General features: G+C 47.8%; 1 protein-coding gene across 6 annotated transcripts in view; it reads right to left on the bottom strand.

The window, feature by feature from the left end:
* The window catches only part of DPF3 (double PHD fingers 3), a 299,860-nt gene that overhangs the window by 72,996 nt on the left and 200,937 nt on the right, over positions 1-25,927 (bottom strand). For all 6 annotated transcript variants that reach the window (XR_009184951.2, XR_009184950.2, XM_058293116.2 and 3 more), the window contains one exon: positions 10,139-10,276. Coding sequence is in view for 4 of the 6 variants with exons in the window: in XM_058293116.2 (XP_058149099.1) it covers positions 10,139-10,276 (138 nt within the window). In the remaining 2 variants the exon portion in view is untranslated. The remainder of the gene's footprint in view (positions 1-10,138; positions 10,277-25,927) is intronic.

The raw sequence follows: 25,927 nt of genomic DNA, 5'->3' as shown, positions 1-25,927 counted from the left end.
GCTAGTGATCTTCTCCCACTTAAATCATCTGGATATTGCTATTGTCCTGATAAGAATTCAGCAAGGGAAGTAGACTTGGCCCGGTGGTTAGGGCGTCTGTCTACCACATGGGGGATCCATGGTTCAAACCCCGGGCCTCCTTGACCCGTGTGGAGCTGGCCCACATGCAGTGCTGATGCGTGCGAGGAGTGCCGTGCCACGCAGGGGTGTCCCCCGTGTAGGGGAGCCCCACGCGCAAGGATTGCCCCCCCTAAGGAGAGCCGCCCAGCATGAAAGAAAGTGCAGCCTGCCCAGGAATGGTGCCGCACACATGGAGAGCTGACACAACAAGATGACGCAACAAAAAGAAACACAGATTCCCGTGCCGCTGACAACGACAGAAGCGGACAAAGAACACGCAGCAAATAGACACAGAGAACAGACAACTGGGGTGGGGGGGAGAAAGGGAGAGAAATAAATAAATAAATACTTTAAAAAAAAAAGGAATTCAGCAAGCCCCCTTCCTGTCCTTCCTGTTTGCCCTGCCTGGCCCCTCTCCCACTCCTCTCACCACCATCACACACCCACAAGAATGTCCTTCAAGAGTCCCAGAGACAGATAAAGTAGATGCAACCCCAGGTATTGGTACTTCTGAGGTCTACAGAGACCCACAGGTTTTATGGTCATGACAGATGGAGTTCACTGCCATGTCAGTTGGCCCTTCTTTGGAGTTGGTGTTTCTGTGTGATGGAGCTGGACTCAGATGTGATCTCTTTTCACAATCCTTTCCTGTTACTTCACCAGAATTGTAGTTGGTGCTGGGGTGTAATATATACCCAGGGGATCTGAATCTCTGGACTGACCATGTGATAGCCTGGCCCTGAACCTCAACAGACTTCAGCTCCTACACTCTGGTTTATTGGACTTACTCCACTCAGCTAACATGGAGTTGAAGAAGGTCAACCACCATACCAGGGAGCCAAGAGTGCCTGCAACTGAAAGCAGGAGGATTACATCCAGCATCCATGTGGAATCTAAGCCCCCTCTTGACATAGATGTGGAATGGACACAACCAATCCAAGGTCCACAGGATGGAGGAATAGAATATGGATTAGAGTGGACTTACTGATATTCTGTTCATGAACTATTGTGATTAATAATCGAAGAAAATGTGGCATTGGTGTGGAGAAAGTGGCCATGGTGGCTGCTGGGTGTGGGGAATGGGAGGAAGAGATGAGATGTGGAGGCGTTTTCGGGACTTGGAGTTGTCCTGGGTGGTGCTGCAGGGACAATGACCGGACATTGTAGGTCCTCCCATGGCCCACTGGATGGAACGTGGGAGAGTGTGGGCTATGATGTGGACCATTGACCATGAGGTGCAGCGATGCTCAGAGATGTATTCACCAAATGCAATGAATGTCTCATGATGATGGAGGAGAATGTTGCTATGGGGAGAGTAGTGGGGTGAGGGAGGTGGGGGGTATAGGGGGACCCCATATTTTTTTAATGTAATATTAAAAAAATGAATAAAGACAAAAAAAAGAATGTGCCTTCGGGGAGTGGATATAGCCCAAGCAGTTGATCACCGGCTTCCCACACATGAGGTCCCAGGTTCAAGACCCAGTACCTCCTAAAAAAAAAACACACACAAATGAAAAGACCAACTCAGGGGAACCAATGTAACTCAGAGTTTGAGCACTGGCTCCCCATATATAAGGTCCCAGGTTAATCCCTGGCCCCAGTACCTAAAAAAAAAAAAATGTGCTCTCACTGGATTCAGTACCCCATCAGTCCCCAAATGGACCAACATTTCTGTATCCTTCAGAATGAAAAACAGAACAAAAAGGAAAAGGACGAGCATCAGGCTTCAGACTTGAGGATTCGAGGAAAGTGAAGAAACTACAGAACTGAGAGCCCTGTGGATGAGGGTCCAGATGAGGGAGAAATGCTCAGAAAGCAAGTCAGGAAGTAGGTGCAGAGGAGCCTTAGGAAAGGAAAATCAGCAGGTCTACCCCTTAGATTTAACAGTGCAGCCTGATTCCTGGCCAGTCACCTGACTCCAAAAGAAACAAGAAAAAGGAAAAGTTAAAAGGAAATAGATTGAACAACAATAACAACAACAACAACAACAACAAAACCTAGATTTCTCTAAGGCGATATTTCTCAAAGCTTGGTTCCAGGGCCAGCAGCAAAAGCAGCACCTGGAACTTGTTAAAAACGGGTTCCTGTCCCTAGGTCCTGGGCCCCACCCCAGACCTAGTGACTCAGAAGCTCTGGCGGTAGGATCCAGCAGTCTGTGTTTAAACCATCCCCCCAGGTGATGCCGATGCACTGTTCTAACTTGACAGGTGAGCGTCATATTATATCACATTGCATCACACACATTTTCCATTAATGCTGTTTTATATGAATTAACTTGTTTAATCTTCACCACAGCCCTCTGAGAAAATGCCATTAATGTTCCAACTTTACATAGGTAATACTTGTTAGTAAGTGGCTAAATTGGCTCGGAATCCAGGCAGTGTGGCTCAAAAGCTGGCCCTGCAGTGACCACACACAACCACACAACCAGGAAAGTTAAATCAGAGAGGTCAATGGTGCTTAACTACGCACAACCTGCAAGGCGAGGGCTTCCCAAATTTTGCAGAGCATAAAAATTGCCAAGGGACCGCATTATAATGCAGATTAGGATTCATGGGTCCTGCATGGGGCCCAGAGCACATTTCTTACAAGTTCCCGAACAGGGTGACCAACCGTCAGATTTACCTAGAACTGAGGAATTCCCAGGATGCCGGAATTTCAGTGCTAAAACTGGGTAAGTTCTGGGCAAGCCTGGATGAGCTGGTCACCCAAATCCCAGGTAGTGGTGATGCTGCTGAGCACACTTCGAGAAGCAAAACTGAGGGCCCTTAAGGTAAGGAGTCTGGATTGTGTTCAGGTGCAACTGAGAGCTGAGAGCAAGGCTGTGCCGTGATGTTCTACGCTTTAAAAAGACTGCTTTGGCTAGGCCATGGAAAATAGACCATAAATAACAGGGAAGAATGGAAACTGGGAGACCAATAGGGAAGTTGCAGGAGTCCCAACAGGAGCGGGTGGTGATCAAGGAGATGGAGAAAGGGAGACAGATTTGGGGTGTGTTGTGGAGGAGGAGCTGACAGGACTCGCCGATGGGTCAGATGTGTTGGTGACAGAAAACAAAGAACCAAGGATGAATCCTAAGATTTTCACTTTAGGCGCAAGCTTTCCTTTTTTTTTTTTTTTTTAAGAGTAGGGTCAAAGATGCAAGAGTGAGGAAAAACAGTGAGACACAGAATGAGAGAGATGCAGGAAAATAGTTGAGTAGAGTGATGTGTGATGCTTTCTCCTATAGAAAAGCTCATTTACAAATTAAAATCTCAACCAAAATTTGCCGTGGGATGGGATGTCCAAGTAACATCACAAAGAGCTGAAGCTGGTTAAGAGAACTGAAGCCCAAAGTTGCCATCAATACGGTCATCTCTTTTGAAAAGATACTGTGCAACGTGCTTCACTTGATAATTGGCCTGTGGGTGAAAATGAAGAAGTATCAATAGAGAACATGACGATCCCAACCTGGGACTGGCATCCATTACTTGGAGTTCCAATGCCTGGACAAAGCTAATGGGGTCCAACTCAAACTTGTTCACATCTCAGCCTCCCATCTTGCTGACTGTGTGACTCGAGGCAAGTTTCTCAACCTCTCTGAGCCTCAGTTTCCTTGTCTGTAAAATGAGGGATGATAATATGTGCCTCATGGGCTTGTGGTGAACATGACATGAGAGCATGTATGTGAAGTGCCTGGCACCTAGTAGGTCTTTTATCGTTTCTTTCCCTCTTTCCTCTCCTAGATGCAAAATTATTTTACTTCTGATAAGACAGGAAAAAAACTGAAGGCCTAAATAAATAAGCTTCCCCAAGAAATAACACATGACTGATGAATTCAAGTCCATGGTCAGTGTTCATGGGTACGCCACTTGGCCTTTGTGCGGCCTGATGTCCTCCGGGGGATACAGCACCTGCCTCATTTTTTTGTTTTGAGATTGTTTTGAGATTGTTTTGAGGCACGAAAGAGATGAATGTAGTGTGTTTAGCCCAGTGTCTGGCACGTTCAAGGAATATCAGCAAGTATTACTGTTGTCGTTATTGTTCTTCAGTACGTGGAACTCTTCAATCCTGAACCTTCTAGGTAATTAGGCCAAAACGGTGAGAGAAATGAGAGACATGTGGATGCCTGATCCTGGGGAAATGGGTTGGTAAATAAAGGGAGGCCACACTCGGCTAGATTCTGCCCCGCAGCTTTCTCTAGCTGGGTTCCAGGCATCCGTCTCAGTCCCCAATTAAACCAGCAGCTCTCCTATGGCTGAGAGCACAAGTTACGCCGTTTTGGAGGCCCATTTCCACTTAGCCCCACAAATGGGCGCATGCACAGTAAGTGCGCAATAAATATTCATGTTTAACCTGTATAGAAAGATCGGTGTCCCATAGCTGAGATTTAGCAAAGGATGCACCAGGGCCGGGTTAGGCTCCGATGACTATGACTGATGCCAACGAAACCCTGTTAGCAGTTAGCTTTCCCAGTGACAGAAAAATCCTATCACATTGCCCCAGAAGGAGCCCCTGCCTCAAATTAGCCATCTGTGGGCACAGAAATGCTCTGTTGATCCAAACGGGACGGAAATAGGATATTAGCGCTCACAATGGGCAGGCATGAAGCCAAATACCCGCTCTTCTCATTTAAGACTCACAACAACCCCATGCGGAGCAGAGAAGTGTAAGTAACTGACCCACATTTGCACAGCTGGAAGATGGGCAGGGTGACAGGACCAAGATTCACACCCTAGCCTGGTCAATTCCAAAGTCATAGACTCTAGGTCAAGGATGACTCACGGGGCTGAAAAACTAACTCCAAGTCTACTTTCAAGGGCCAGAGCAATCCCCCAGGATCTTCTTTGCTTTGTAATTTGTAAACTGTGTCATTAAATAATTCATCTAAAGAACACCTGTTGCTAGTTTCCAACTTTGCTCTCCAGGAAGCCAGAAGCAGCTCACCTTTCCAGGCAGACAGAATTTCCCTTTATCTCCCTTGTAACTCAGCCTGAATTTCCTGCATCGGGTTTGGGTAAGTGGCTGGCCGTGGGGGCCTTATGGCTTTTCAGACATCTTTCAGAGTGATCCAAAATGCGTAAGCTTGTTTCAGAGGTGATTTTCTCTCTATCTTTTAAAGCTTATTAGTTGCCCTAGGGCCATATGTTAGAGGACAGAGTTGTCAGAAGACTAACATCTGTTAGATCTTTCTCCACCAGCGAGGCAATGACATCATGTGCTTCTTTTAGATAATTTGCACATTATCAGACTAATTTTCAGATTATCTAATCAGCAGACATTACCCTTAATCAACTTGGTTCTCCTCTTTCAGTTCTGCAGAGTACAACATGCCCTCCAAAGATGCACGAGGGGTGGACCCTTTTCTTCTTTCATCAGTACTGAAAGCCTACTGTGTTCCAGGCCCACTACCATTAGACAGAAAACTGAGAACTCCAGGGATCTAGGACAGTACCACTTCAATCTACAGATTCAAGAAATAGGCTTGAAGTAAATTTTACAGACTTGTTTTTTCAAAACATTTCCCTCAACAAGGTCCAAGCATGTTATAGAGAGACTTTTATGCTATTAAATGAAAGGGAGGTACCATAGAACAATTAATAATACTCCCAGTAGATTTCTCTAGAAATCATTTGTTCTTGCGTTCTAGTAATTGCTACTGTGACTCCCCATTTCCTACAGGATAAAGACCACCCAGCCTGGCATAGAAGATGCTTCCAGCTGTGACCCCTGCCTATGTTTCCACCATCCCCCTGCACCCCCTAAATCCAATACTGCCCATTGTCTGAATGCAGCATGCTCTTTCATAACCCCTGCCTATGCGCATATAGTTCTCTCTGCCTGGAAAGCCTTCTCCCTCCCAGGAAATTCCTCCTCATTCTTCAATGTCACCTCCTCAGTGAAACCTTTGCAAATCCCCCAATGCCGTGGTTCTCAAGCTTCAGTGCATGCCAGAATGCCCGGAGGGCTTTTCAAAACACAGATTGCTGGTCCCCAAACTCAGAGACTCTGTTTCAGGAAGTTTCAGATGGAGCCCGAGCATTTGCATTTCCAACAGGTTCCCAGGTGATACTGATGCCACACTTGGCTGCCCTAAGGCATCGAAAGTACACTGTGCCCTTGAACCTTGACTCCTTCCACATTCTGAACAGACATCTATAACACACTCCCCACAGCACACTCTAGTTGTTTGTTTACATGTCTATTTACCAGCTCAAGGCTATGAGCTCAAGGACAGGGATTGAGTCTTATTTATGTGTATATTTCCCAGGTCCAGCATATAGATTGTATTCAGTACATGAGCATCAATAAATAGATGGAGGGTGAATGGACAGACAGATGAAAGGATTGGACTAAATTTCTTCACAGAGTTTTTTCATCCAGGTCCAAGACTTCATTATTGCCTCCTCCAAAGGAAAGTACCTTGAAAGCAACATCTATAATAGATTCCCACTATACAGTGAATGCAAAAAGAAATTCAAAGGGGTTTTGAATTCTAATCCAGTGCTCTTTCTGCTACCATAGCTCCACTAGGGCTGTTTACCAAGTTGCATTTTAGAAGTCACCAGGAATGCTTCTCAGTGCATCTTTCTGCATCTTAACCTGCCTAAGCCCTCCCTCCTTTGATTCGTATGTATTAATATGTATGTTTGCATGTGCATCTACATGCAAACACACACACATACACACAGCGATTGCATTTGTAGAAAGTGGATGAAGATGTTAAGAGAAATGGAGAAGATTCCAGCCTCACACAGGGAGGGGAAGGGCAGCGCTGGGGCTGGGGAGGCTTCGTCAGGAAAGTACTCTCTCCCCAGGGGAGCGTTGGAGCTTCAAGCATCCATGGGCTGCCTGGAGTTGAGGCAGAGAGGCAAGGGCACAAAGGAGAGGGAATACACCTACGGGAGAGACCAGAAGAGCAGATTCAGGAGAAAATGAGAGACTAGGAGAGAGGCAAAGGCAAGAGGGCATCAGCTGGGAGGGGACAGGAGGAGTCACAGTCAGTTGCTGAGCTGGCAGCACGGGGGCAGCGGGGTGGAGGGGGAGTGCTGGGGGAGAAGGGGTCATTGCAGGCTCCAGCACGCAGCTCTGCTCCCAGGGGCCTTCAACGGCAGCAGGTGCAGGGATAAGCAATCGGCTGTGCTGGAGACACAGCGAGGGGGACCAGAGCAAGAGGCAACAGAAGCACCAAAGTCAAAAGGGCTCTCCTACTGCAGGCGTTGCAAACCCAGCTGCCCATGGCCCTGTACACTCCTGAACCTGTTTTCCTGGGAGGCTCTGCTCACCAGCAGCTCGGGTCACCCTGCAGCCCTGCTGAAGGGGGACAAGTCAGCATTCTGAGTTCACTAGCTTCCAGAACTTCTCTTGCGGGAACTGCAGACTAACCTTTTAGATTAAGGCTGCTTCCCTCCCCCCTCTAAAAGCCCAGCCAAGGAAGGGCGGAAAAGGCGAACGCTTAGGACCCGGCAGAGCTGTCACATTCAATTCACCACACCAGCCCAGTGGCAGTTAGGGGCAGGACACAAATGGGAGCCCCCTCCCCAAACAGTGGGAACAGCTAATGACTGGGTATTAATGATGCTGGCAATTAGCTCTCACAAGAAGGTGGGTAGGGGGCCGCTCACCAGGGGAAGGTGGGAGGAGCAGTGCACACACTCAAGCAGCAAACAGCTCAGTGGTGTATGTGATCAGAGAATCCAGGGGAAACGGCTGCCTTTGGGTTTATCCAGAGAAACTGAGGAGGGGGGAAATAACCTCTTTTATGGACACTAAGGGCCTATCTGCTGCACCCTCTGTCCTAGAAAATTGGGCTTAACCTAGTATTTCTCAGTGGGGACACCACAAGATGTTATTAAAAAGGTGTGGCGCCTTCCCTTTGAGAGGAGACCCCAGATCAGCCCAGATGCAGCTAGTCTTCTCCATGAGGTTTAAAAGCCTTGGGCAGTCAGGTGACGAGCCCAGTTTCCCATCAGCAGGACAAGGAGGAGGAAAGAGGTAAGGGCAGCGCATGGTGGGGAGCACGTTCAGTGATGAACCTCCAGAGAGAGAAGAACCAGCGTGGAGATGCTATTGGAGCAGTGCCTCCACTTAGGAGGAAGAGAGCCACAGCTTCTTTATTAAGCAAGGCCATCTGACTCCAGGCTGAGGACAGGAGGAGGGGGAAACGCTGACTGATGAGAGCACAGGAGGGGATTCTGGTGCATGGAGAAAACCATGCCGGTGTCATTCTCCAGGTCAACAGCCCACCTAGAGGGTACCCCAGGAAGAGCCTTGTTCCACTATGGGTCTGTAGTCCCTACTCCTGGGGATACCACCATGAGCTCTTTCCATCAACACGAGCGCGCGCGCGCGCACACACACACACACACACACACCATTCACTGTGGCAAGGTTACAGGAGAGCCAGGGACAAGGAGACACAGACAAAAGGGAAGCATTCCAATCCTACAGTGTGAGAAAAGCACCTCACAGGGACATAATGACCTGACATTTGAGGAGAGAAGCAAAGGAGGCTGGCTGGCATCGAGGGAAGGGAAAAAGAATACTCCACTAGTAAATACTTTAGAGAAAGCAGCAGTCTCTAACGAGCACTTTCCAGGAAGCCACCCAAAACATGGGAGACAGATCTCCACCTCCTCGTGGAGGGGGACAACAGCTTTGCCTTGGTCACTTCTTGTTGCACTTTCTGTAGACCAGAGAAGGGAAAAGAGGGGACACAGGGAAGTGCAAACATCAGCTGCTTCCGTATAAGTCAATATAGTCTTCTTTCTGGAAGGTGAGAGTAAATGGAGTCAGAAAACCTCTCCCTAGACAGAAGACAGAGACTTCAGTGTTATAGCCACCAAGAACCTGGTGAAGGGAAGCTGGCAGAGTTCTGTCGGACACCTCCTGCCCTGCTTTGCAATTCTGTCCAGCTGACAGCAGTGGGGAAGAGAACAAGGGTCTGTCTTACAAAAGGCTTGGACCCTGAAAGCGAGTCAGAATTAAAGAAGGCAATGCTACGAGGGGCCCGGGGAAAGGAAGGTCTTGGCCATGGATGTGTTCGTTCTGTCAAACCTTTAGTGAAGGTGGCCAGCTGTTGCTGGTGCTGAGCTGATCGACTGAAGTGCATAGGAGGCACCCTGGAATCCTTGGTCTGACTGTTTTAAAAGGTCTGATCCCTTGAACGACATTGAATTGTTCACTTTAAGAACGCCTACCACCAAATCTTGTGAGCAAAATAAAAAACACTCAGCACATCCACAAATACTCTTCATCAAATGACCCCAAATGACCCATGTCTTCTACCACCACCACCCCATTTTGAGGTCATAGGCCCAGAGACCATAAGAAATGTTATAGAGGGAAGAACAGTGGTGAATACTAAATCCCTTTTTGACTCTCTAAGCCATAACTGGAAGTTGAGGGAGGAAGGAAAGAATAGAGATGGAAACACAAATCTTCAGGATCAATTTGGGTCTTCGGAGCCCAACATCCCAATCGATAAGTCGACCCAGATGTTTGCCAATTGAGTGCTCAAGCAAGTAGCATGAAATCTCCAGGGCAGTGTTTCTAAGGCAGAAGAGCCCTGTACCAAAACTGTGACCTCTGCAACAAAGCTAGGGCAATAGATGAGGAATGTTCTCCTAAGGCTCTTGGTGGCTAAGCAGACATTTGGAATATCTGTCTGAATTGACACACCCCCGGGCCATGGCCTAACTCAGTCTAACAGTTGTAGAAGGGTCTTGTGGATCTGAGGGGAAAGAGCAGGGGGTCTGGCATTTGATGGCCAGGTAAGGATGCTTCCCTGGTGCCGTAGCACTCACCTTCCTCCCTCTGACAGCAGAGTTGGTGTGAGACCCCTGCCCTGCTCATACTGAGCCTCAGGCGCAGCTGAACCACAGGGGCAGCTGGCTGGCAGAGCTGAGTCAACTCACTGCAGGACATTGAGGCCAGTCAACAGTTGCCAGAAGATATCAGAGGTGATTTTTTAAAAACTGCTCCCCAGCCCTGCCCACCCTACTTCATCACGGTCCCAACCTAAGAACCAGGAACTCACGTCTGTGGTTCTCATTTCTGTGGTTGGGTGGGGAGCGGGTCTCCTGATCTTGGGCTTCGTCCCCTTCCTCGCTGGCCAGGTGAGTATGAGCGTAGTGATAGCTGAGTCCCGGCCGGTTCTTGTAGCGCTTGCCGCAGACTAGAGAGGAAAAGAGGAAAGAAAGGGAAACCACAAATGTCAGCAACCTCTGCAGCCACTGCAGTCACTCTCCCAGGCAGTGAACCCCACCTATTCACCCCAAATCTGGGCTTTCCCTAAAAAGTATCTCCCACTCCCAACACCCCTTCCTCCCACCCAATAGAAGCAATGCCACTGTAAGAACTAGGGCTATGTAAAGAAACACCGTAACAGCAAAACATGGAGGTTAAGAGATTAAGAATTCTACTGCTTCCTACCGGTGTGACCTGGGCAAGTCACTTAACCTCTCTGTGCCTCAATTTATTCAGCAATATAATGGGAATAATAATAGTACCTACCTCTTAGGGTTGCTATGATGAGTAAATCTATGCAAAACACTTAGCGTTTGGCTTTTGGTAGGGGTGATTATTATTATACCTTTGAAATCAAAGGGCCCTGGGAGTCTACCCAGTCCAATACCCCCTGGTACAGATAAGGCAAGTGAGGCCCAGCAAGGTTGAGTGATTTGCTGGGAACACACAGCTAGCTGGCAGTCGAGTCACTAGAACCCAAGTTTCCTGGATTCCCATACAGTGCTCTTTCTGATACGCTCTGGTTGACCCCGCATATGAAGGAGAAGAGCTTTATATGAATATTTTTCATGAACCCTCCAGTGATTGTGTGCCACAAAAATGAGCTCCATTTCCACCATAAATACCATGAAACCATGGCATTCCTGATGGATGTAACAACCCAGAAGCTCATGCCTTTGATGCATCAGGTAGCCTCTGATATCCCAAATCTCACAAAAATATGTTTCATACAGTGAACCCCATGGTGGATGAAGGACTGTGGTTAACAGTACAAATATGAGAATGTTCTCTCATGAACTATAACCAATTTCCAATATTAATACATGACAGTAATAATAGGATGGTTTGTGGGACAAATACACCAAATATAAGCTATGGAATATAGATAATAGTAATATTGTAATGATGTTCTTTGATCATTTATAACAAATGTGTCACAAAATGTAAGGTGTCAGCTGGAGCAGATGTGGCTCAAGATGTTGGGCACCCACCTCCCACATGGGAGATCCTTGGTTCAGTACCCAGTGCCTCCTACAGAAGATGAGCAAGACAGTGAGCTGATGCAACAGGCTGGCTCAGCAAGCTGATGCAATGAGCTGATGCAACAAGGAGACACAAGAGATACAACAAGCAGAGAACAGATGTAGCTCAAGTGATTGGGCACCTCCTTCCCATGTGGAGGTCCCATGTTTGGTTCCTGGTGTCTCCTAAAAGAAGACGAGCAGACATAGAGAGCAGACAACAAGTGTAAATAATGAGGCGGGGGGGGGGGTAGAGGGGGAGAGGGTGTGAGAAATAAATCTTTAAAAAACCAAAGTGTTGATGGTAGGGCAATGTATGGGAAACCTCTATGGTATGCATGATGGTTTTGTAAACTCATAACTAATTTTTTTTTAAATGTCCCTTACAAGCACTACCTCTCAAATGAACACCTTGGGACATAGGCAACAAACAATGTAAATACGGTTTCTTGGAGCCAAGAGGAAGAAAGAGAAGCAGTGCAGTTGGTTGGCTGCTCAGTACCTGAGCAACAGAAGCTTGGCCAAATGGGACTAAGACCAGACCACCATCCCAAACTCCCCATACACATCTCAGTATCTCAGCACCTCAGCAGGTATTACTGCTAGTAGCAGAGCCTTGAGGCTCTTTCCAATATCAATCTCATGCCAGCCCTCTAATCTTGTGCCCCTTCCCAAGCAGAACAAACTGCTCTGCAGAAGCACCTGAGTCACAAGTTCTAAGAGAAGCCTCCTTCTACTTGTGCTGATAGGACTGAGGCATACCGTGAGAGTAAAAGCTTCACAACTTAGATAAAGCACAAAGTTCTGCATTAGAACTGAGTTCAAATCCCAGTTCCAGGTGCCAGTGTCCCTGGCTGTGTGACCTTAACAGTATGGAGAAGAGCTGTCATCCAGTCATCTAACCCAATTTCCTTATTTCTTTCTGGTAGAGATTCATTGTTTACTAGGTTCTCCTGACTTTTTCGGTGTACAAACATTGGCAAAAAGATACACTGGCATCTCTTCTTTCTCATATTTATGCCAATTATTTTATCTTCTTAATTCGTCTGCAAGAACCACCAAAACAATATTTAAAATTAGAGAAAGCAAGCATTTATTTTAGTGAAGTTGAATTTAGTGTTTCGCTGATTAGAATGATGTATGAGGTTAATTTTTAATCTTTATCAAATTTAAGTATTTCCTCCTAATCCTGTTTTAGATTATTTTGTTGCAGAATTTTATCAACTGGCCTTTTATCACCTATTAATATATGTGACTCTCCCTTAATTTGTAGACATGGATGATTATATTGATTTCCTAATATTTCCTTCCAGTGAACCATTCTTGCCTTCCTAAAATGCATCTACTTTGTTAGCACATATTAGTCATTTGATATACAGCTGCAACTATTTGCTAATTTCGTATTTAGCATATATAGTCATATTTTAGATAGATTTATAACCTTGGACTTTCTTTTATCAGTTTTTGGTTTTATGATTATGTGAACCTCCAAAAAGGAATTGAGTTTTGCTGCATGAAATTGGATAAGATAATTTCTCTGTGCCCTTTTTATCTGAAAACAAGGATAATAGTATTTACCTTAAAGGATGGCTAAAAGCATTAGAAATAATATTTTTAAAGCACTTAACTCAGTGTCCAGCACATAAGAGATGCTCAATAAATGGTAGTGGGGTTGGGGGAAGAAGGAAGAAGCTTTAGGTTGGTCTACCACATCTTTAGAGGTAGACCTGAACAAGAGATGTTGACCCTTGCCTCACACTATGGAACGTGGCAATTGGCTTGATAAGGTAAGATGACAGTCAAGCTCAAATTCAAGTTGGTGACTTAGCAACTGTAAATTCAAGACCCACTTACATTCTCTCCCCTCCCCACTCCATTGTAAATATTGCAGAAAAATAAAATGGTGCTATACATCTCAATTCCATTTGACTCAGGAAGTGGAGCCTAAAAAGGTCCCCAAGGCACACTCTGGGCCTGCTTGTGGCTTGTTGTATTTACCCTTTTGAATAATCTGAGGTCAATAAACAGCAAAGGATAGGGTCATAGGATATTAATCTATTTAGTCATTAAGCATACTATCGGTAGGATAAACATTTATTGAAAATAATGATAATATCAGTATCTACAAAAGGAGGCCCCAGTTTCCTCTGTGGCTCTCCCCACTATCAACTCCACAGCGTGCCTTTTTGTTGCGTCTGTTATCACTGTCTTCCTTAATCACAGTCGCTCAGGATCTTAACGGTCATTTGGTCTAACTATCTATCAAATAATTTTATTCCCACTCACACTGTAGAAGCCTGTTCTGGGGCAAGTCCACTACCATCACGGCAGCGTTTTCTTCTTTGGACTCCTTGAATTAGTTACATCTGCACTGGAGAAACTCCCTTGAGAGGATGCATGTCGGTTTCACGTTGACATCAACAGCACCACCTCATACGTTGACATAACATATCACACCCTCAAAACCTATTTGTTGGATGTCTGATGAATGAACACAGAAACACTTTATGGGAAAAGCAGGAGATGGGGGAAGAGGTGTGTTTGTACGATATGATCCCTCTAGCCACATGAATCTAATACTAAACCAAAGCTTCCCTCTCTCCTTCCCAACGTACATAGTCATTTTTAGAGCAAATCCTTCTGCTAGAACAAAACTTCCCAGAGAATAGTCCCCAGACTAACATCATCAGCATCACCTGGGAACGTGTTAGAGATCCAAATTCTTGGGGTCCACCACAGAACCACTGAATCCAAAACTCTGGGGAGGGAGCCCAGCAATCTGCATTTTAACAAGCCCGCCAGGTGATGCCGATGCACACTAAATTTTGAGGACTGCTATCCTAGAAGATAGAAGATGTTCAGGCTTGACTCCACCCACCCTGGAACCGCTGGCCCTTTCAGATGGATAGAAGTGGCAGGCAGGGACAAGGAAACCCCAGCTTGGTATCAGAATAGACCCTGGCAGCACAAGGAGATCCTGGACACCAGACTCCTTTACCATTATCCTTATAGGAAGACCCCTCCAGATGGAGCCTCATTTTTGCCTTGTTCCAAGTCATTCCTTCATCACCAGGTCTTCAAGTCAAGAAAACATTTATCAAACAATTAAATGTGCCCAGCCCTGAAGGACAAAGACAAACAAGGCCCCGTCCCCTCCCTCCAGGAGTTCACAGTCTAGCAGAGGAAACATACATGTAACAAGCAAGGAGGACTGTGCACCAGCATGCACCAGGCTAAACCGGGCACGGAGGGGCCAGCAGACCAGCTGCAGTGCCCCGGGGAATGCTCCCCAAGGAGGAACCCTAGAGCAGGAGCTTGTGAGATGAGCAGAAATTCACCGGGCAGAGCGAGGAGGGAAGGCGATGCAGGCACGGAACATATTCAGCCTGGCACCTCTGGGGAGCTGCAAGATGTTCACTAAAGATGGTGTGAAGGAGGGGTTGGGGTAAGGTATGGGGGGTGCCAAGAAGAGAGGAAGTCGAGCAGGACTTTATCCTGGCAGTGGGGAGCCCGGGAAGGATTTTATTCAGAGGCCACCTTAATCAGATTTACATTTTAGAAATATGCTTAAGATTATAGTGCAGAGAGGGGATTGGAGGGTGACAGGATGCTATTTTCATGTTCTCTGTGTGAGACAGTGAGAACTTCAGGATGGAGAGGAAGAGCGGGGTGGGGCAGGGATTAAAGAGGGAGCCTGGTGGCGAGGGCCGGGATGTACGCAGCAAAGAAGAGGCTAGCGAGCCTAACGGGGCCTTCCTGGGGCACACACTCTGCCCCCATCCACCTGTCCAGTCTCATCTGACACCACCTTCTGCCTTGTTCTGGGCTTCCTGCCTACTGGTCTTCTCTCAATTTCTTACGCATTGTTCCTCCCACCACAGGGTCTTTGCACAAGCTCCTTCTCTGCCTGAAATCCCCATCTCCCCTCCCTGTCCCAGATTTGCCTGGCACTTCCGATCTCGGTCCCCATGTTCTGCCCCAGGAAGTCTTTCTAATCAAAATTAGTCCCTCTCCCCTCTCCCCCACCCCCATTTATTACCCAGGACTTATCATGTATCAGTGTCTCTCCATCTGGTGGCCAGTGTGGCAGGCACCGTGTGTTTACACCCCCAGGGACCAGGTTGGGGCCTGACTTGCAGGTCCTAAGGGAAGAAAGGAAGACGCCCAGGTTTCTGACTTGGGAAGCAGGATAGAAGGAATACGAAGAAGACTGGACTTAAGGAGGGAAAAGAATGAGCTCTGTCTGGGGTTGGCTTCACACACCTGGAGCTTGGGAAAGAGAGCAGGATCTTGGGGTTGGAAGGGTGATGATGGAAGACAGGGGAAGGAGAAGGGTGCCAAGAGAGCCTGGAGGGAGAAGAGGGGTGCAGACACAGGACAGAATTTAGAAACACCAATATCTCAAGAGACTGAGGGAAACCAATTTTAAAAGTTTTTAAAATAAAAATAAGAAACACACAGGGAAAGACACATATAGGGGTGAGCCCCAGAAACCAAAGGAGTCGGGTTTCAAACCTGCAGGAACGATAACAATGCCAGTCTCAGCCACTGCTAACAGCTATTGAGAGCTCACCATGTGCTGTGCCTGTCCTAAGCACTTAGAGTAAATTTACTCACAGCAACCTCGTCCCCATTTTACAGACAGGTGGACACAGGCACAGAGGCAGAACAGGGAATACCAGATGCCTAAGACAGGTCAAGAAGGACAGGAACTGGAAACCACAGGGTTTGGCAATAAGGTGGCTATAGCGAGACGAGAAGTGGTGACATCTGGAGGGTGAGACTAGCCTGCACAGGAGAGGATGCTCCAGGGAATAAGGGGTTTGGGCAGGGCCGACAGACTTGTCCTTCCACCCTAGTTATACGGAGGGGACTGTGGCATTAGGGGAGGTGGGCGTGGGGATTGTTCATTAGCAGGGTAGATCCTTGAGTGGGGTCCTACACTGGAGAAGAAGAGGCAGGAGAAAGGAGGGGACTGAAAGGCAGATTTCAGAGGGAATGGCATTAATGGAGCCAGACGCCTGACCCCAAAACTAGGCTTCTGACCCCAAGTCCCAGCCCTTCGAAAGACTTTACCATAGAGACAAGAAATACAGCCCAGGCTGCCAAGATCTGTCTTGGCTGGATTGCATCAGGCTCAGACTGCTATGTTTAGATGGAAAGAAATGCTTTGGGTATCCTGCTTTGACTGACTTGGAAGAGAAGGAAAATCCACCACTGTTTCACCCTTGCATTTAATCCTGTCTTCTTGCCACCATAAACCACACGGAGGTTTGCAGAGGGCCGGCTTTGTGGGGGGGTAGCCTGGACAGCCATGCAGGACCCGCACCCAGAAGGGCCCACGCTTGATCTGACATGCTGTTGCCATCTTCAAATTCTTAATAATTTTTAAATTATTTTGAATAATTTTTTAATGCATTTTTATTTTGCACCAGGGCAGGTCCCACAAATTAGGTAGTCAGTCCTGAAAACCTGTTGGGCTTGGGAGTAGGGATCTTGGAATAAGTTACTCCAAAGAGCCGACCTGATGGCATGAGAGCTGCCAAGACAAACCCAGGACCCCATTAGCCCCGAATCAAGAGTGAGGTTCCTTCTTGGGGGAAGCGTGGAAGTCTGGCCAGGGCAGGTAGCCACCCAGCGGCTGTCAACTCGTGTCATCAACTGCTCTGGCCCTGCCTTGGGGTCAGCCCTGTCCTCAGTATGTCCAGGCGGTAGGTAAGTAGGCTGGATCTGAACTGCCTTGGTTCAAATCCCAGCTCTGCTGCTTGACTGACTGTGATCCCGAGTGAGCTGCCTCTCTATGCCTCAGCTCCATGTCTGGAAACGGGGATGGCATGACGCATACCTGCTTCCCAGGGCTGTGAGGGTCACACGAGCGAATGCAGTGGAAGCTGAGCCCAGCACGTAGAGTGTCAAGTGATTGTCAGCTATTATCATCACCACTGCCATCAAAGTGGCCTAGCAAAGAATGTAAACCCCCAAGTGTGTGTGTATGGGGGGAGGGGGGAGTCCAGAAGTTTCTCCTCTGAAGTCTAGGGTCATGGAGTAGCAAGGAAGGGAAATGAGGGGAAAGAAACATCCGGAAGATAAAGCATTGCGACCATCTGTTGTCCTTTTATCACACTGGTAAGCTCCCTCTGAGATTTTCTGTCTTGCAGAATCAGACTGAACCCCAAGACTGTTAAAGCCTTCAGAGATGTCCCATCTCCCTGCTCCAGTCTCCTTCCCCAGGGCAAGCGCCTCTGCCTCCGGCGCCACTGGAGCCATCACCCCAGGGACCAGTCCGCCCTGCCCGTGGCCCACCTAAGGCGCTTCATTTCCCCTGGCAAGCCGCAACCTGGCTTTGTGCTTCCGCACCGCGCTCCTGCGGAGGAACGGCTGTGACTAAAGGGAGGGTCCAGCTTGCCTTCCTCTCCCTGCTTCCCCTGGGGCAGATCCATCCATCAAGCTGCAGAGATAGTTTCGCCCCTTTCTCACCCAGAGCTGGAGTCTCCATGCAAGACCCCCTCTGCCTGGAGTTATGAATGTCTTCAGTGTTGCCCCAGAATAGCTACCGCACCCCCCACCCCCACCCCACTCGCTCCTTCTTGTCCAGAGGCCGGGGGGGGGGGGGGGGGGGGGGGGTGGGCGGCGGAGAATCAGGGACGGTCTGTGCGAACAAAGCCGGCTGCAGCCGACAGCAGAATCCTTCCTGCCGGGGAGAAGCGGCGGCCTTCCCCACTGATAACTTAATGACTCTGGCACATTTTCATCAGCCAACTTGGAGCACGCAGTGGGTATCTGAGCCAGTGGTTTCCGAGAGACTGAAAGCAGCGACTGAAAGCAATTAGGGGACGAGCGTGGGACAGACAAAGCCTGGGCTCTGGGAGTCACTGGCCGCGCTTCCTTCCCGGCTCTGCCCCTGGCACTTGCACACGACCCTGACCGTGTCGCGCCCCCCGCCCTCCGCCGCGCTTGCCGGGTCCTCGTCTGCAAAACCGACCCAGCAGCACGTCCCAGCAGCACGTCGTCAGCCCACAGACAGCAGAGGGGCGAGCGTTCCTTCCCACACTCCAGCCTCACGACCAACAGCTCCTGAGGGGAGGGTTCTCGTCCCCCTTTTCCAGAGGACGGAAAGGACTCCTAGGGAGTGTGCAAGCAGCTCCCGAAATGGCAGAGTCGGAATTTGAACTCGGGTCTCACTTGGAAGCACTTGACCGCAAGAGGCCCTGGTAGTTCCGCAGCTGCCACCCATCCCGGTGGAGCTGGGCCCGTGGGAGGCGCTGGCAGGAGAACGGAGGGAGACAAGCGAGGACGCCCCGGTGGGCGCCGGGCGCTCTGCGGCTGCGGCACCCCCGGCTCGCGGAGCCTCACCCCGGGGGGCTCAGGAGGGGCGCGCTCCCACCCGTCCCTGGAGGGACGTAACCACTCCTCCCTCGCGGTCCCTGAAGAGCGGCCCTTGGGTCTGGAATCCGGTTTCCTGCCAGACGCGGACACTGACAGCAGGGGCCCTTCTGGCGGAAGCGACGAACCCTATCGAGCTGCTCTGAGCAGCAGTGGGGGCTCCCACACATCCGCGGCAGCCCTCTGCATCGAGTCTCGGCAGAACCACCCGGGGGATGAAGGAAACCCCAAGAGAGAAGAAGCCCGGAGTGAGAAGAGCCTGTTGAGGGACTCGCAGGTGCAATCGCAGATGGCGCCAAAGCCCCCTCCTCAGACGGGTGGACTCGGGGTGCGCGCGTTCATCCCGAGGACCGTTTTCTCAAGAGCCTGCTCTGGTTCCACGGAGCTCAAAGTGAGGGGCAGCAAGACATTCCTCTTGGACAAGTCCAGGGCTCCCCACACCCAGGTGGGCTTCCTCGCCCCCACCCCCACAGCCAGGAGGCCAGCAGTGGGGGGGGCCTCAGGGGACCCGGGCTCTGATGCTACCCTGACAGGCACCCTTGGACAAATGCCAGGCCTTTCTGGGCCTTGAGCTCCTTGTCTGAAAATATGGGGTTGGACCAGAGGCTCTCTAAGTCCTCTCCATTCTAGCACTTGACCAACCTCCTGAAGGTATCCTTCCCTCTACTGGGAGGGACTCCCAGCCATGGGGCCCCGGGGCAGCTTTGCCCACCCTCCACCACACCAAGCAAGGTCTGCAGCTGCCCTCCTGCGGCCTCACGTCATCTGCCAGGCCACCTTGATACTTATTTTAAACTGAAATCTGGGTAGATACACTAGGGTTTGGGTGGGGAAACAGGTATAATATCCTGATTTTTCGGATCCACCTTCTCGGGGCCAGTCTGGACCCATGGATTAGGTGTGAGCCCAGAGCCAGGATCTGTCAAACTCCAGTGATCCAGGAGTCCTGTGGCCTCATCAAGGGTGGGTGTTAGGAATTTACCATATGTGAATGTGGTTCCTGGATTTAAAAAATTAAAAACAGTAAGGATGGGGAAGGGGCTCAATCAGTTGGGCTCCCGTCTGCCATATGGGAGGCCCTGGGTTCGTGTTCGGAGCATCCTTGTGAAAGCAGGCTCACCCACAAGCACCACAGAGTGCCACTTGGCCTGCAAGTGCCATGGAGAGCCAACTCAGCAAGGTGACGCAACAAAAAGGGAGACGAGCAAAAACACAGAAGAGCACACAGCGAATGGACACAGAGAACAGACAACAAACAAGCTGCAAGGGGTAGGGAATAAACAAAAATTATATAAATACAGACACAGAAGAACGCACAGTGAATGGACACAGAGAGCAGACAGCGCGCAAAAAGCCACAAGGGCCGGGTGGGGGGAAACAGGAAGGATGGAGATGAACAAGAAGGCTTTCACTTCAAAATACTGTTCAACCTGATTCTGGATCCCCAAATCAAAAGCATCAGATGTGCTGGTGAGATTTCCTGGCCTGCTGAATGGGGTCAGCCTGCCTGGGTCAGCTAATGTGCTATGTGACCTTGGACAAGTGATGTAACCTCCCCAAACCTCAGTATCCCTGTCTGCAAAATGGAGATGATAATAGTTCATGCCTCATATGTGTGTTGGGAGTGCTGGATGAGTTTATCCTTATAAAGTGCTTAGCACAGTACCTCGCGCATAGCAAATATTCAGCAGATGTTAGCTGTTCTGATCATTCATTTAACCTTAGCAGACTGTTTCCCTGATGAACACAGACCACAACCAGGGACCCAAGTGAGATGTTAAAACAAGTACCTTTTCTTGACTTGATATAAAGAAAATAATATTTATTGAGCACAACTGTGAACCAGACGGTAAGCTGACTGTTTTTACACATTTCTCGTTTAATCCTCTTGGGACGCCCCCTAAGGACAGTAATATCATTGCTGTCCTCACGAAAAAGAAACTGAGGCTCAGAGAGGTTTTGTGAATGGCACAAGGTCACAGCTAGGAAGTAACATAGCAAACACTCGAATTCAGAGCTTCTGACTACAGTATCTATCCCCAAAGGGACAGCATCTGATTCCTTATTCTAGTGAGTCCTACATTAGCAAAATGTCCTCAATTAGCTTAAGGAGTAAAATATAATCCTTTTTTAATCCTAAAGCAAAAAATTTTAAATAAATATAATTGTGACTATTTGTGGGTAAATAAGGAGAAAGGTCCAAAATCAAACCCATTGCTATAAGCTGTCGTGGCCCCAGAACGTTTGGGAATTTGGCCAACATCCTCTCGTGGTCTCTATGCCTCTAACCTATCTAGTGTGACTCACTGTCCCTTACCTGAAGTGGGCTCCCACCTACTGACAAAATCATTTTATGTTCCCCAGTTCCTTTGGGGAAACCAGTGTCCCTTGGCACCAGTTAGACATTTCTGCCAAGGTGTCTTGCCACTTCCACAAACTCATTATGTCAAGTTTCATCAATCTCTCAAAATTACCTAGCCCTTTAGACTATTCCAGATAATCTTCCCCTCATGACTCAACTACCCAAGCTCAAGACTTCAGGGGTCCTTGTGGCGCCTCCCTCTCCCCTCTGCCCAACTGACGTCTAGTCCGCCCTCTGCCAGGTCCTACAGATTTTCCCTTCATAAAGCCTTTCTTATTTGACCTGTCCATTTCTTCCCGCTGTTGCTAAACTTCACATCCTCTCGCCCTTGAATGCCTAACCCCACGGATTAACCTTTTTAGAGATGTCTCCAGGATCTTCGTGATTCGCCATGGACTAGGCAGGCCAGCCTCCCAGCAGCTCAGCCTGGTGTTACCAGCCAACCTCATCTAAACTTCTGTCCCTCAATCTCCCTACCCAAGTGTCTGCTCGGCTAAACCTATCTACCTTCTGCCCAGGAACATGTGTTGCACCTGCCTTTCTCCAGTTATTCATAAACAGTTTGAGCAACTGCTGTGCTGGATATGACATGGTCCCTGCCCTCAGTAGGCTCACAGTCCAGATTGAAGGACCAGACAAGTAAACAAACCGTTATCCCACAATACAAGAGGTAGCCTAAGCCGAGGTGTGGACAAAGTACTGGCAGCTCCCTGGATGGGATGCACGATGGTATGTATGGGGGCGGGGGGTGGGGGAAGTGAGGAGGAGATTTCCATGGAGAATGTGTATGTGGGGGGGGGCAGGGAGAGAGAACAATCATGGTCTGGGATCAAATCCTGACTCAGCTACTTATTCACGGTGTGACCTCTTAAGTTAATTAACCCTTTTCCGCCCCAGTTTACTTACCTGCAGGGTAGAGATAATCATGGCATCTACTCATGGTGCTTTTGTGAGGGTTAAAGAGCTAACAGAGAAAAGGCCCCTAGAAGATTTCAAGCCCATAACATGAGCTCAAAAACTTGCCATTACTATTATTGGCTCCCCTCCACCACTATGTGCCAACCCACCCCCATTCCCCACACACACCACCATCCCTGGAGACCCAACTCAGTTCTAGAGCCTTCCGTGAGGACCTACTTGGCAACCTGGGGAAGCATCCTCTGACCTACCAGCCCACTGGGAGTGCCTCCTCCTCTGAATTCCTAGCCTAAATAGCAGAATGTCTCTCTCCACTATATACTCCCTGGCAGGGTCTTATCTCCTTGTGTGATATCAGCCTTATCTTTCCAACTAGGTTGGACACAGAGGAAATAAGGAAAGGGCAAAAGGTGGAAGGGCACTTGCCATGTGCAAACATTTGTACACACATTATCTCATGTAGCCTCCCAGACCATGTCCCATCTCCACCTCACACCTGAGGAAACGGAGGCTCCCAGCAGCCAAATGATTTTCTCAGCAGAACCACCATTTGCCCTTAACCTGCTGACTCCAAGGTCAGTGTGTATCCTTCCTCACCCAGCGGTCTCTAACCTGGGTGGTACTGACCATGCTGCCCACTTCCCCGTAGCCCCGCCTTGGCTTGAAAGAAGATAAATCAAAGACCGTGCACCATGCCCTTTGACCTCATCATTCCATGTCTAGGAAATAATAAAAGTAGTATGCAAAGTTATGGCTACAACATTGTTTTCAATAGTGAACAAATTTGAAACTGTGCAAATAAGCCGAATATTAATTGAGCAAACTGGGGCATGTTCATAAACTGGGGGGTGTCCTTCTAATGGAGTACAATATAGCCCTAAAGATGATGCCATAACATGTATTTATTGACATGGAAAGATGTTCTTCATATGCTGTTGAGTCAGGGGAGGGGACAGTGCATGCAGGGGGAAATGGGTTAAAAATGGTAGGTCTCATTCATGTATTGGTGGTATATATGTTGTTCCCAGCAATCCTTTTTATGTATATGTATAAATACATATATGGAGAAAGATGCTTATACTATGTCCACTGAAAAAGCTATTTTTAAAAATAAGGAGAACCTCTTGAAAGGTTACTATCTACCCTCATACCCTAACTGGGATTACCTGTTACAAATTTGCATCAAATAACAGTTAGCAATAGAAGTGTTCCACAAGAGTACGCAAGGATGGATATAAGACATGTTAAATTACACCAAAAATATATAGGGGCTGATAGGCTAAAATGTAAAGCATAATGTAAAACATAAGATAACTAAAAATTTAGAAAATTGTATAGTCTAAAATATAAACCACAATGTAAACCCAAATGTTACCTTATTTGAAAGCTATTGTCTCAATATCTGTACATCAGTTTCAGTAAATATGAATGTAAAAAGCTTATTGCTGTGGAAGGGAAAAGGGTTTTATGTTGGATATGTGGGAGTACTATATATTGTATATATGAATTACTGTGATCTAAAACTTTCATGAAGATAAGCTTAATAGGGAAAAAAAAGAAAAAGATAGGATGTAGACACTGAGGAAAAGACAGAAGTAGATGCCTTGCCAATTTGCATACAGGGCAACACTTATTGCAGTGATGTAAGGCAAAATATCAAAAACAAAGCTTTAGCATTTTAAAATTTTTCGATACCCCAATTTATTTTTACCGTAATTTTTCTAAATTAATATGTATTCTATATATAACCTTTAAACTCATCACTATATTCCATTTTACTATTAATGGTACCTGGCAATATATTGGGCTTCACTTTTGAAGAAGTTTTGGATCACAGAAAGGTTCAACAATGGTAGGGGAGGAATACTGGTGTGGAATATTATTGACAGGGGACACATGGTTGGCAGGGAGTCCTACAGGGCATATATCCAGGGTACATAAAAATGTTTGGATATTTTCATAGTGGTTACAATTAAAAACAACAACTGAGGAAGTGCTGAATTCCTAGCCAGGGAAGCTCTATCACAGTCCCTAAAGGAACAGCAACAATCCCCCAAGTCCAACAGCAAAGACTAAAAAGGAAGGAAGGTCCAACAATGAGCCCTTGATACTAATGACTATGCTTGTGAGCCTGTGCACCTGAAATAAAAACAAGGCTAGAGCTGCAGGGTGCCTAAGAGTTACCTCCTGAGAGCCTCCATGTTGCTCAAATGTGGTCTGTCTCAAAGCCAAACTCAGCATGTAAATGTGTTGCCTTCCCCCTAGGGTGGGACATGACTCCCAGGGATGAGCCTCCCTGGCACTGAGGGGTTACAACCAACTACCAGCTAATGATGTAACTAGAAAATGACCTTGAATAAAAGGGTCAACTCAGACCAGCAGAATATCTCAGTCTACATATAATACCAGGAGTTAAAAATGCTTTTTGACCTGAATAAAAGGAGGAAATGGAAAGGACAAATGAGTTTATATGGCTATGAGTCTCCAAAAAGAGCCAGAGGTTATCAGAGGGGTTGCCCTTATGCACACCTGAGCAAAGTCCCAGAGACAGATAAAGTAGATACAACCCCGGGTATTGGTTCTTCTGAGGGCTACAGAGACCCACAGGTTCTATGGTCATGGCAGATGGAGTTCAATGCCATCTCAATTGGCCCTACTTTGGAGTTTGTGCTTCTGTGCGATGGAGCTGGACTTAGATGTGATCTTTGTCCACAAGTCTCTCCTTTTTCTTTTACTGGAACTGTAGTTGGTGCTGGGGTTTAATATATACCTAGGGGAACTGAATCTCTGGACTGACCATGTGATAGCCAGGCCCTGAGCCTCAACAGACTTGCAACTCCTAAACTCTGGTTTATTGGACTTACCCCACTCATCTAACATGGAGGTGAAGAAGGTCAACCACCACACCAGGGAGCCAAGACTGCCTACAACTGAAAGCAGGAGAATTGCATCCAGCATCCATGTGGAATCCAAGCCCCCTCTTGATACAGATGTGGAGTGGACACAACCATTCTAAGGTCCACAGGATGGAGGAATAGAGTATGGATTAGAGTGGACTTACTGATTGATATTCTATTCATGAACTATTGTGATTAGTAATTGAAGAAAATGTGGCATTGGTGTGGAGAAAGTGGCCATGATGGCTGCTGGGGGTAGGGAGTAGGAGGAAGAGATGTGTTGTGGGGCATTTTCAGGACTTGGAGTTGTCCTGGGTGGTGCTGCAGGGACAGTTCCTGGACATTGTATGTCCTCCCATGGCCCACTGGGTGGAATGTGGGAGAGTGTGGGCTATGGTGTGGACCATTGACCATGAGGTGCAGCGGTGCTCAGAGAGGTATTCACCAAATGCAACGAATGTCTCATGATGATGGAGGAGAATGTTGTTATGGGGGGGGAGTGGGGTGAGGGGGGTGGGGGGTATATGGGGACCTCATATTTTTTTATGTAATATTTTAAAAATTAAGACAAAAAAATATATATAAAAATAAAAAATTAACAGGTTTGAACTGGATGAGAAAATAACGTAAGCATGGATCACAGCCCAGAAAAGGAAAACCTAGATTTCATGGCCAAACAGCCTTCTAGAAAGCAATAGAAGGTAGGAGGCCTGGTGGCTGGGAGGGAGAAGACAGGCAGCAGAGCAAAGAAAGAGAAGATATCAGAGTAGGAGGGTATCAAAGAGGAGCTTCAGCCTCTCCCAGCCCTTCCTCTGGCCACCCTGGGATACCCTAAAACCTGGGTCCATGACAAATGTCCAAAGAGACTCAGTTTTGCCATAACAAATGCCATCCTTTTCCAGGGTCAATCACATGCCACAGGCCTTGCTGTACAAATCACGTTTCCAGGGCAGGGACTTTCCCACCAGCCCACCCCCCACCCACCCAAGGACCTGCAA

This window comes from Dasypus novemcinctus, chromosome 3 (genome assembly GCF_030445035.2).
Source record: "Dasypus novemcinctus isolate mDasNov1 chromosome 3, mDasNov1.1.hap2, whole genome shotgun sequence".
NCBI lineage: Eukaryota > Metazoa > Chordata > Mammalia > Cingulata > Dasypodidae > Dasypus > Dasypus novemcinctus.
The sequence above is the reverse complement of the archived record's forward strand: the minus strand, read 5'-3'. Positions and strand labels throughout refer to the sequence as shown.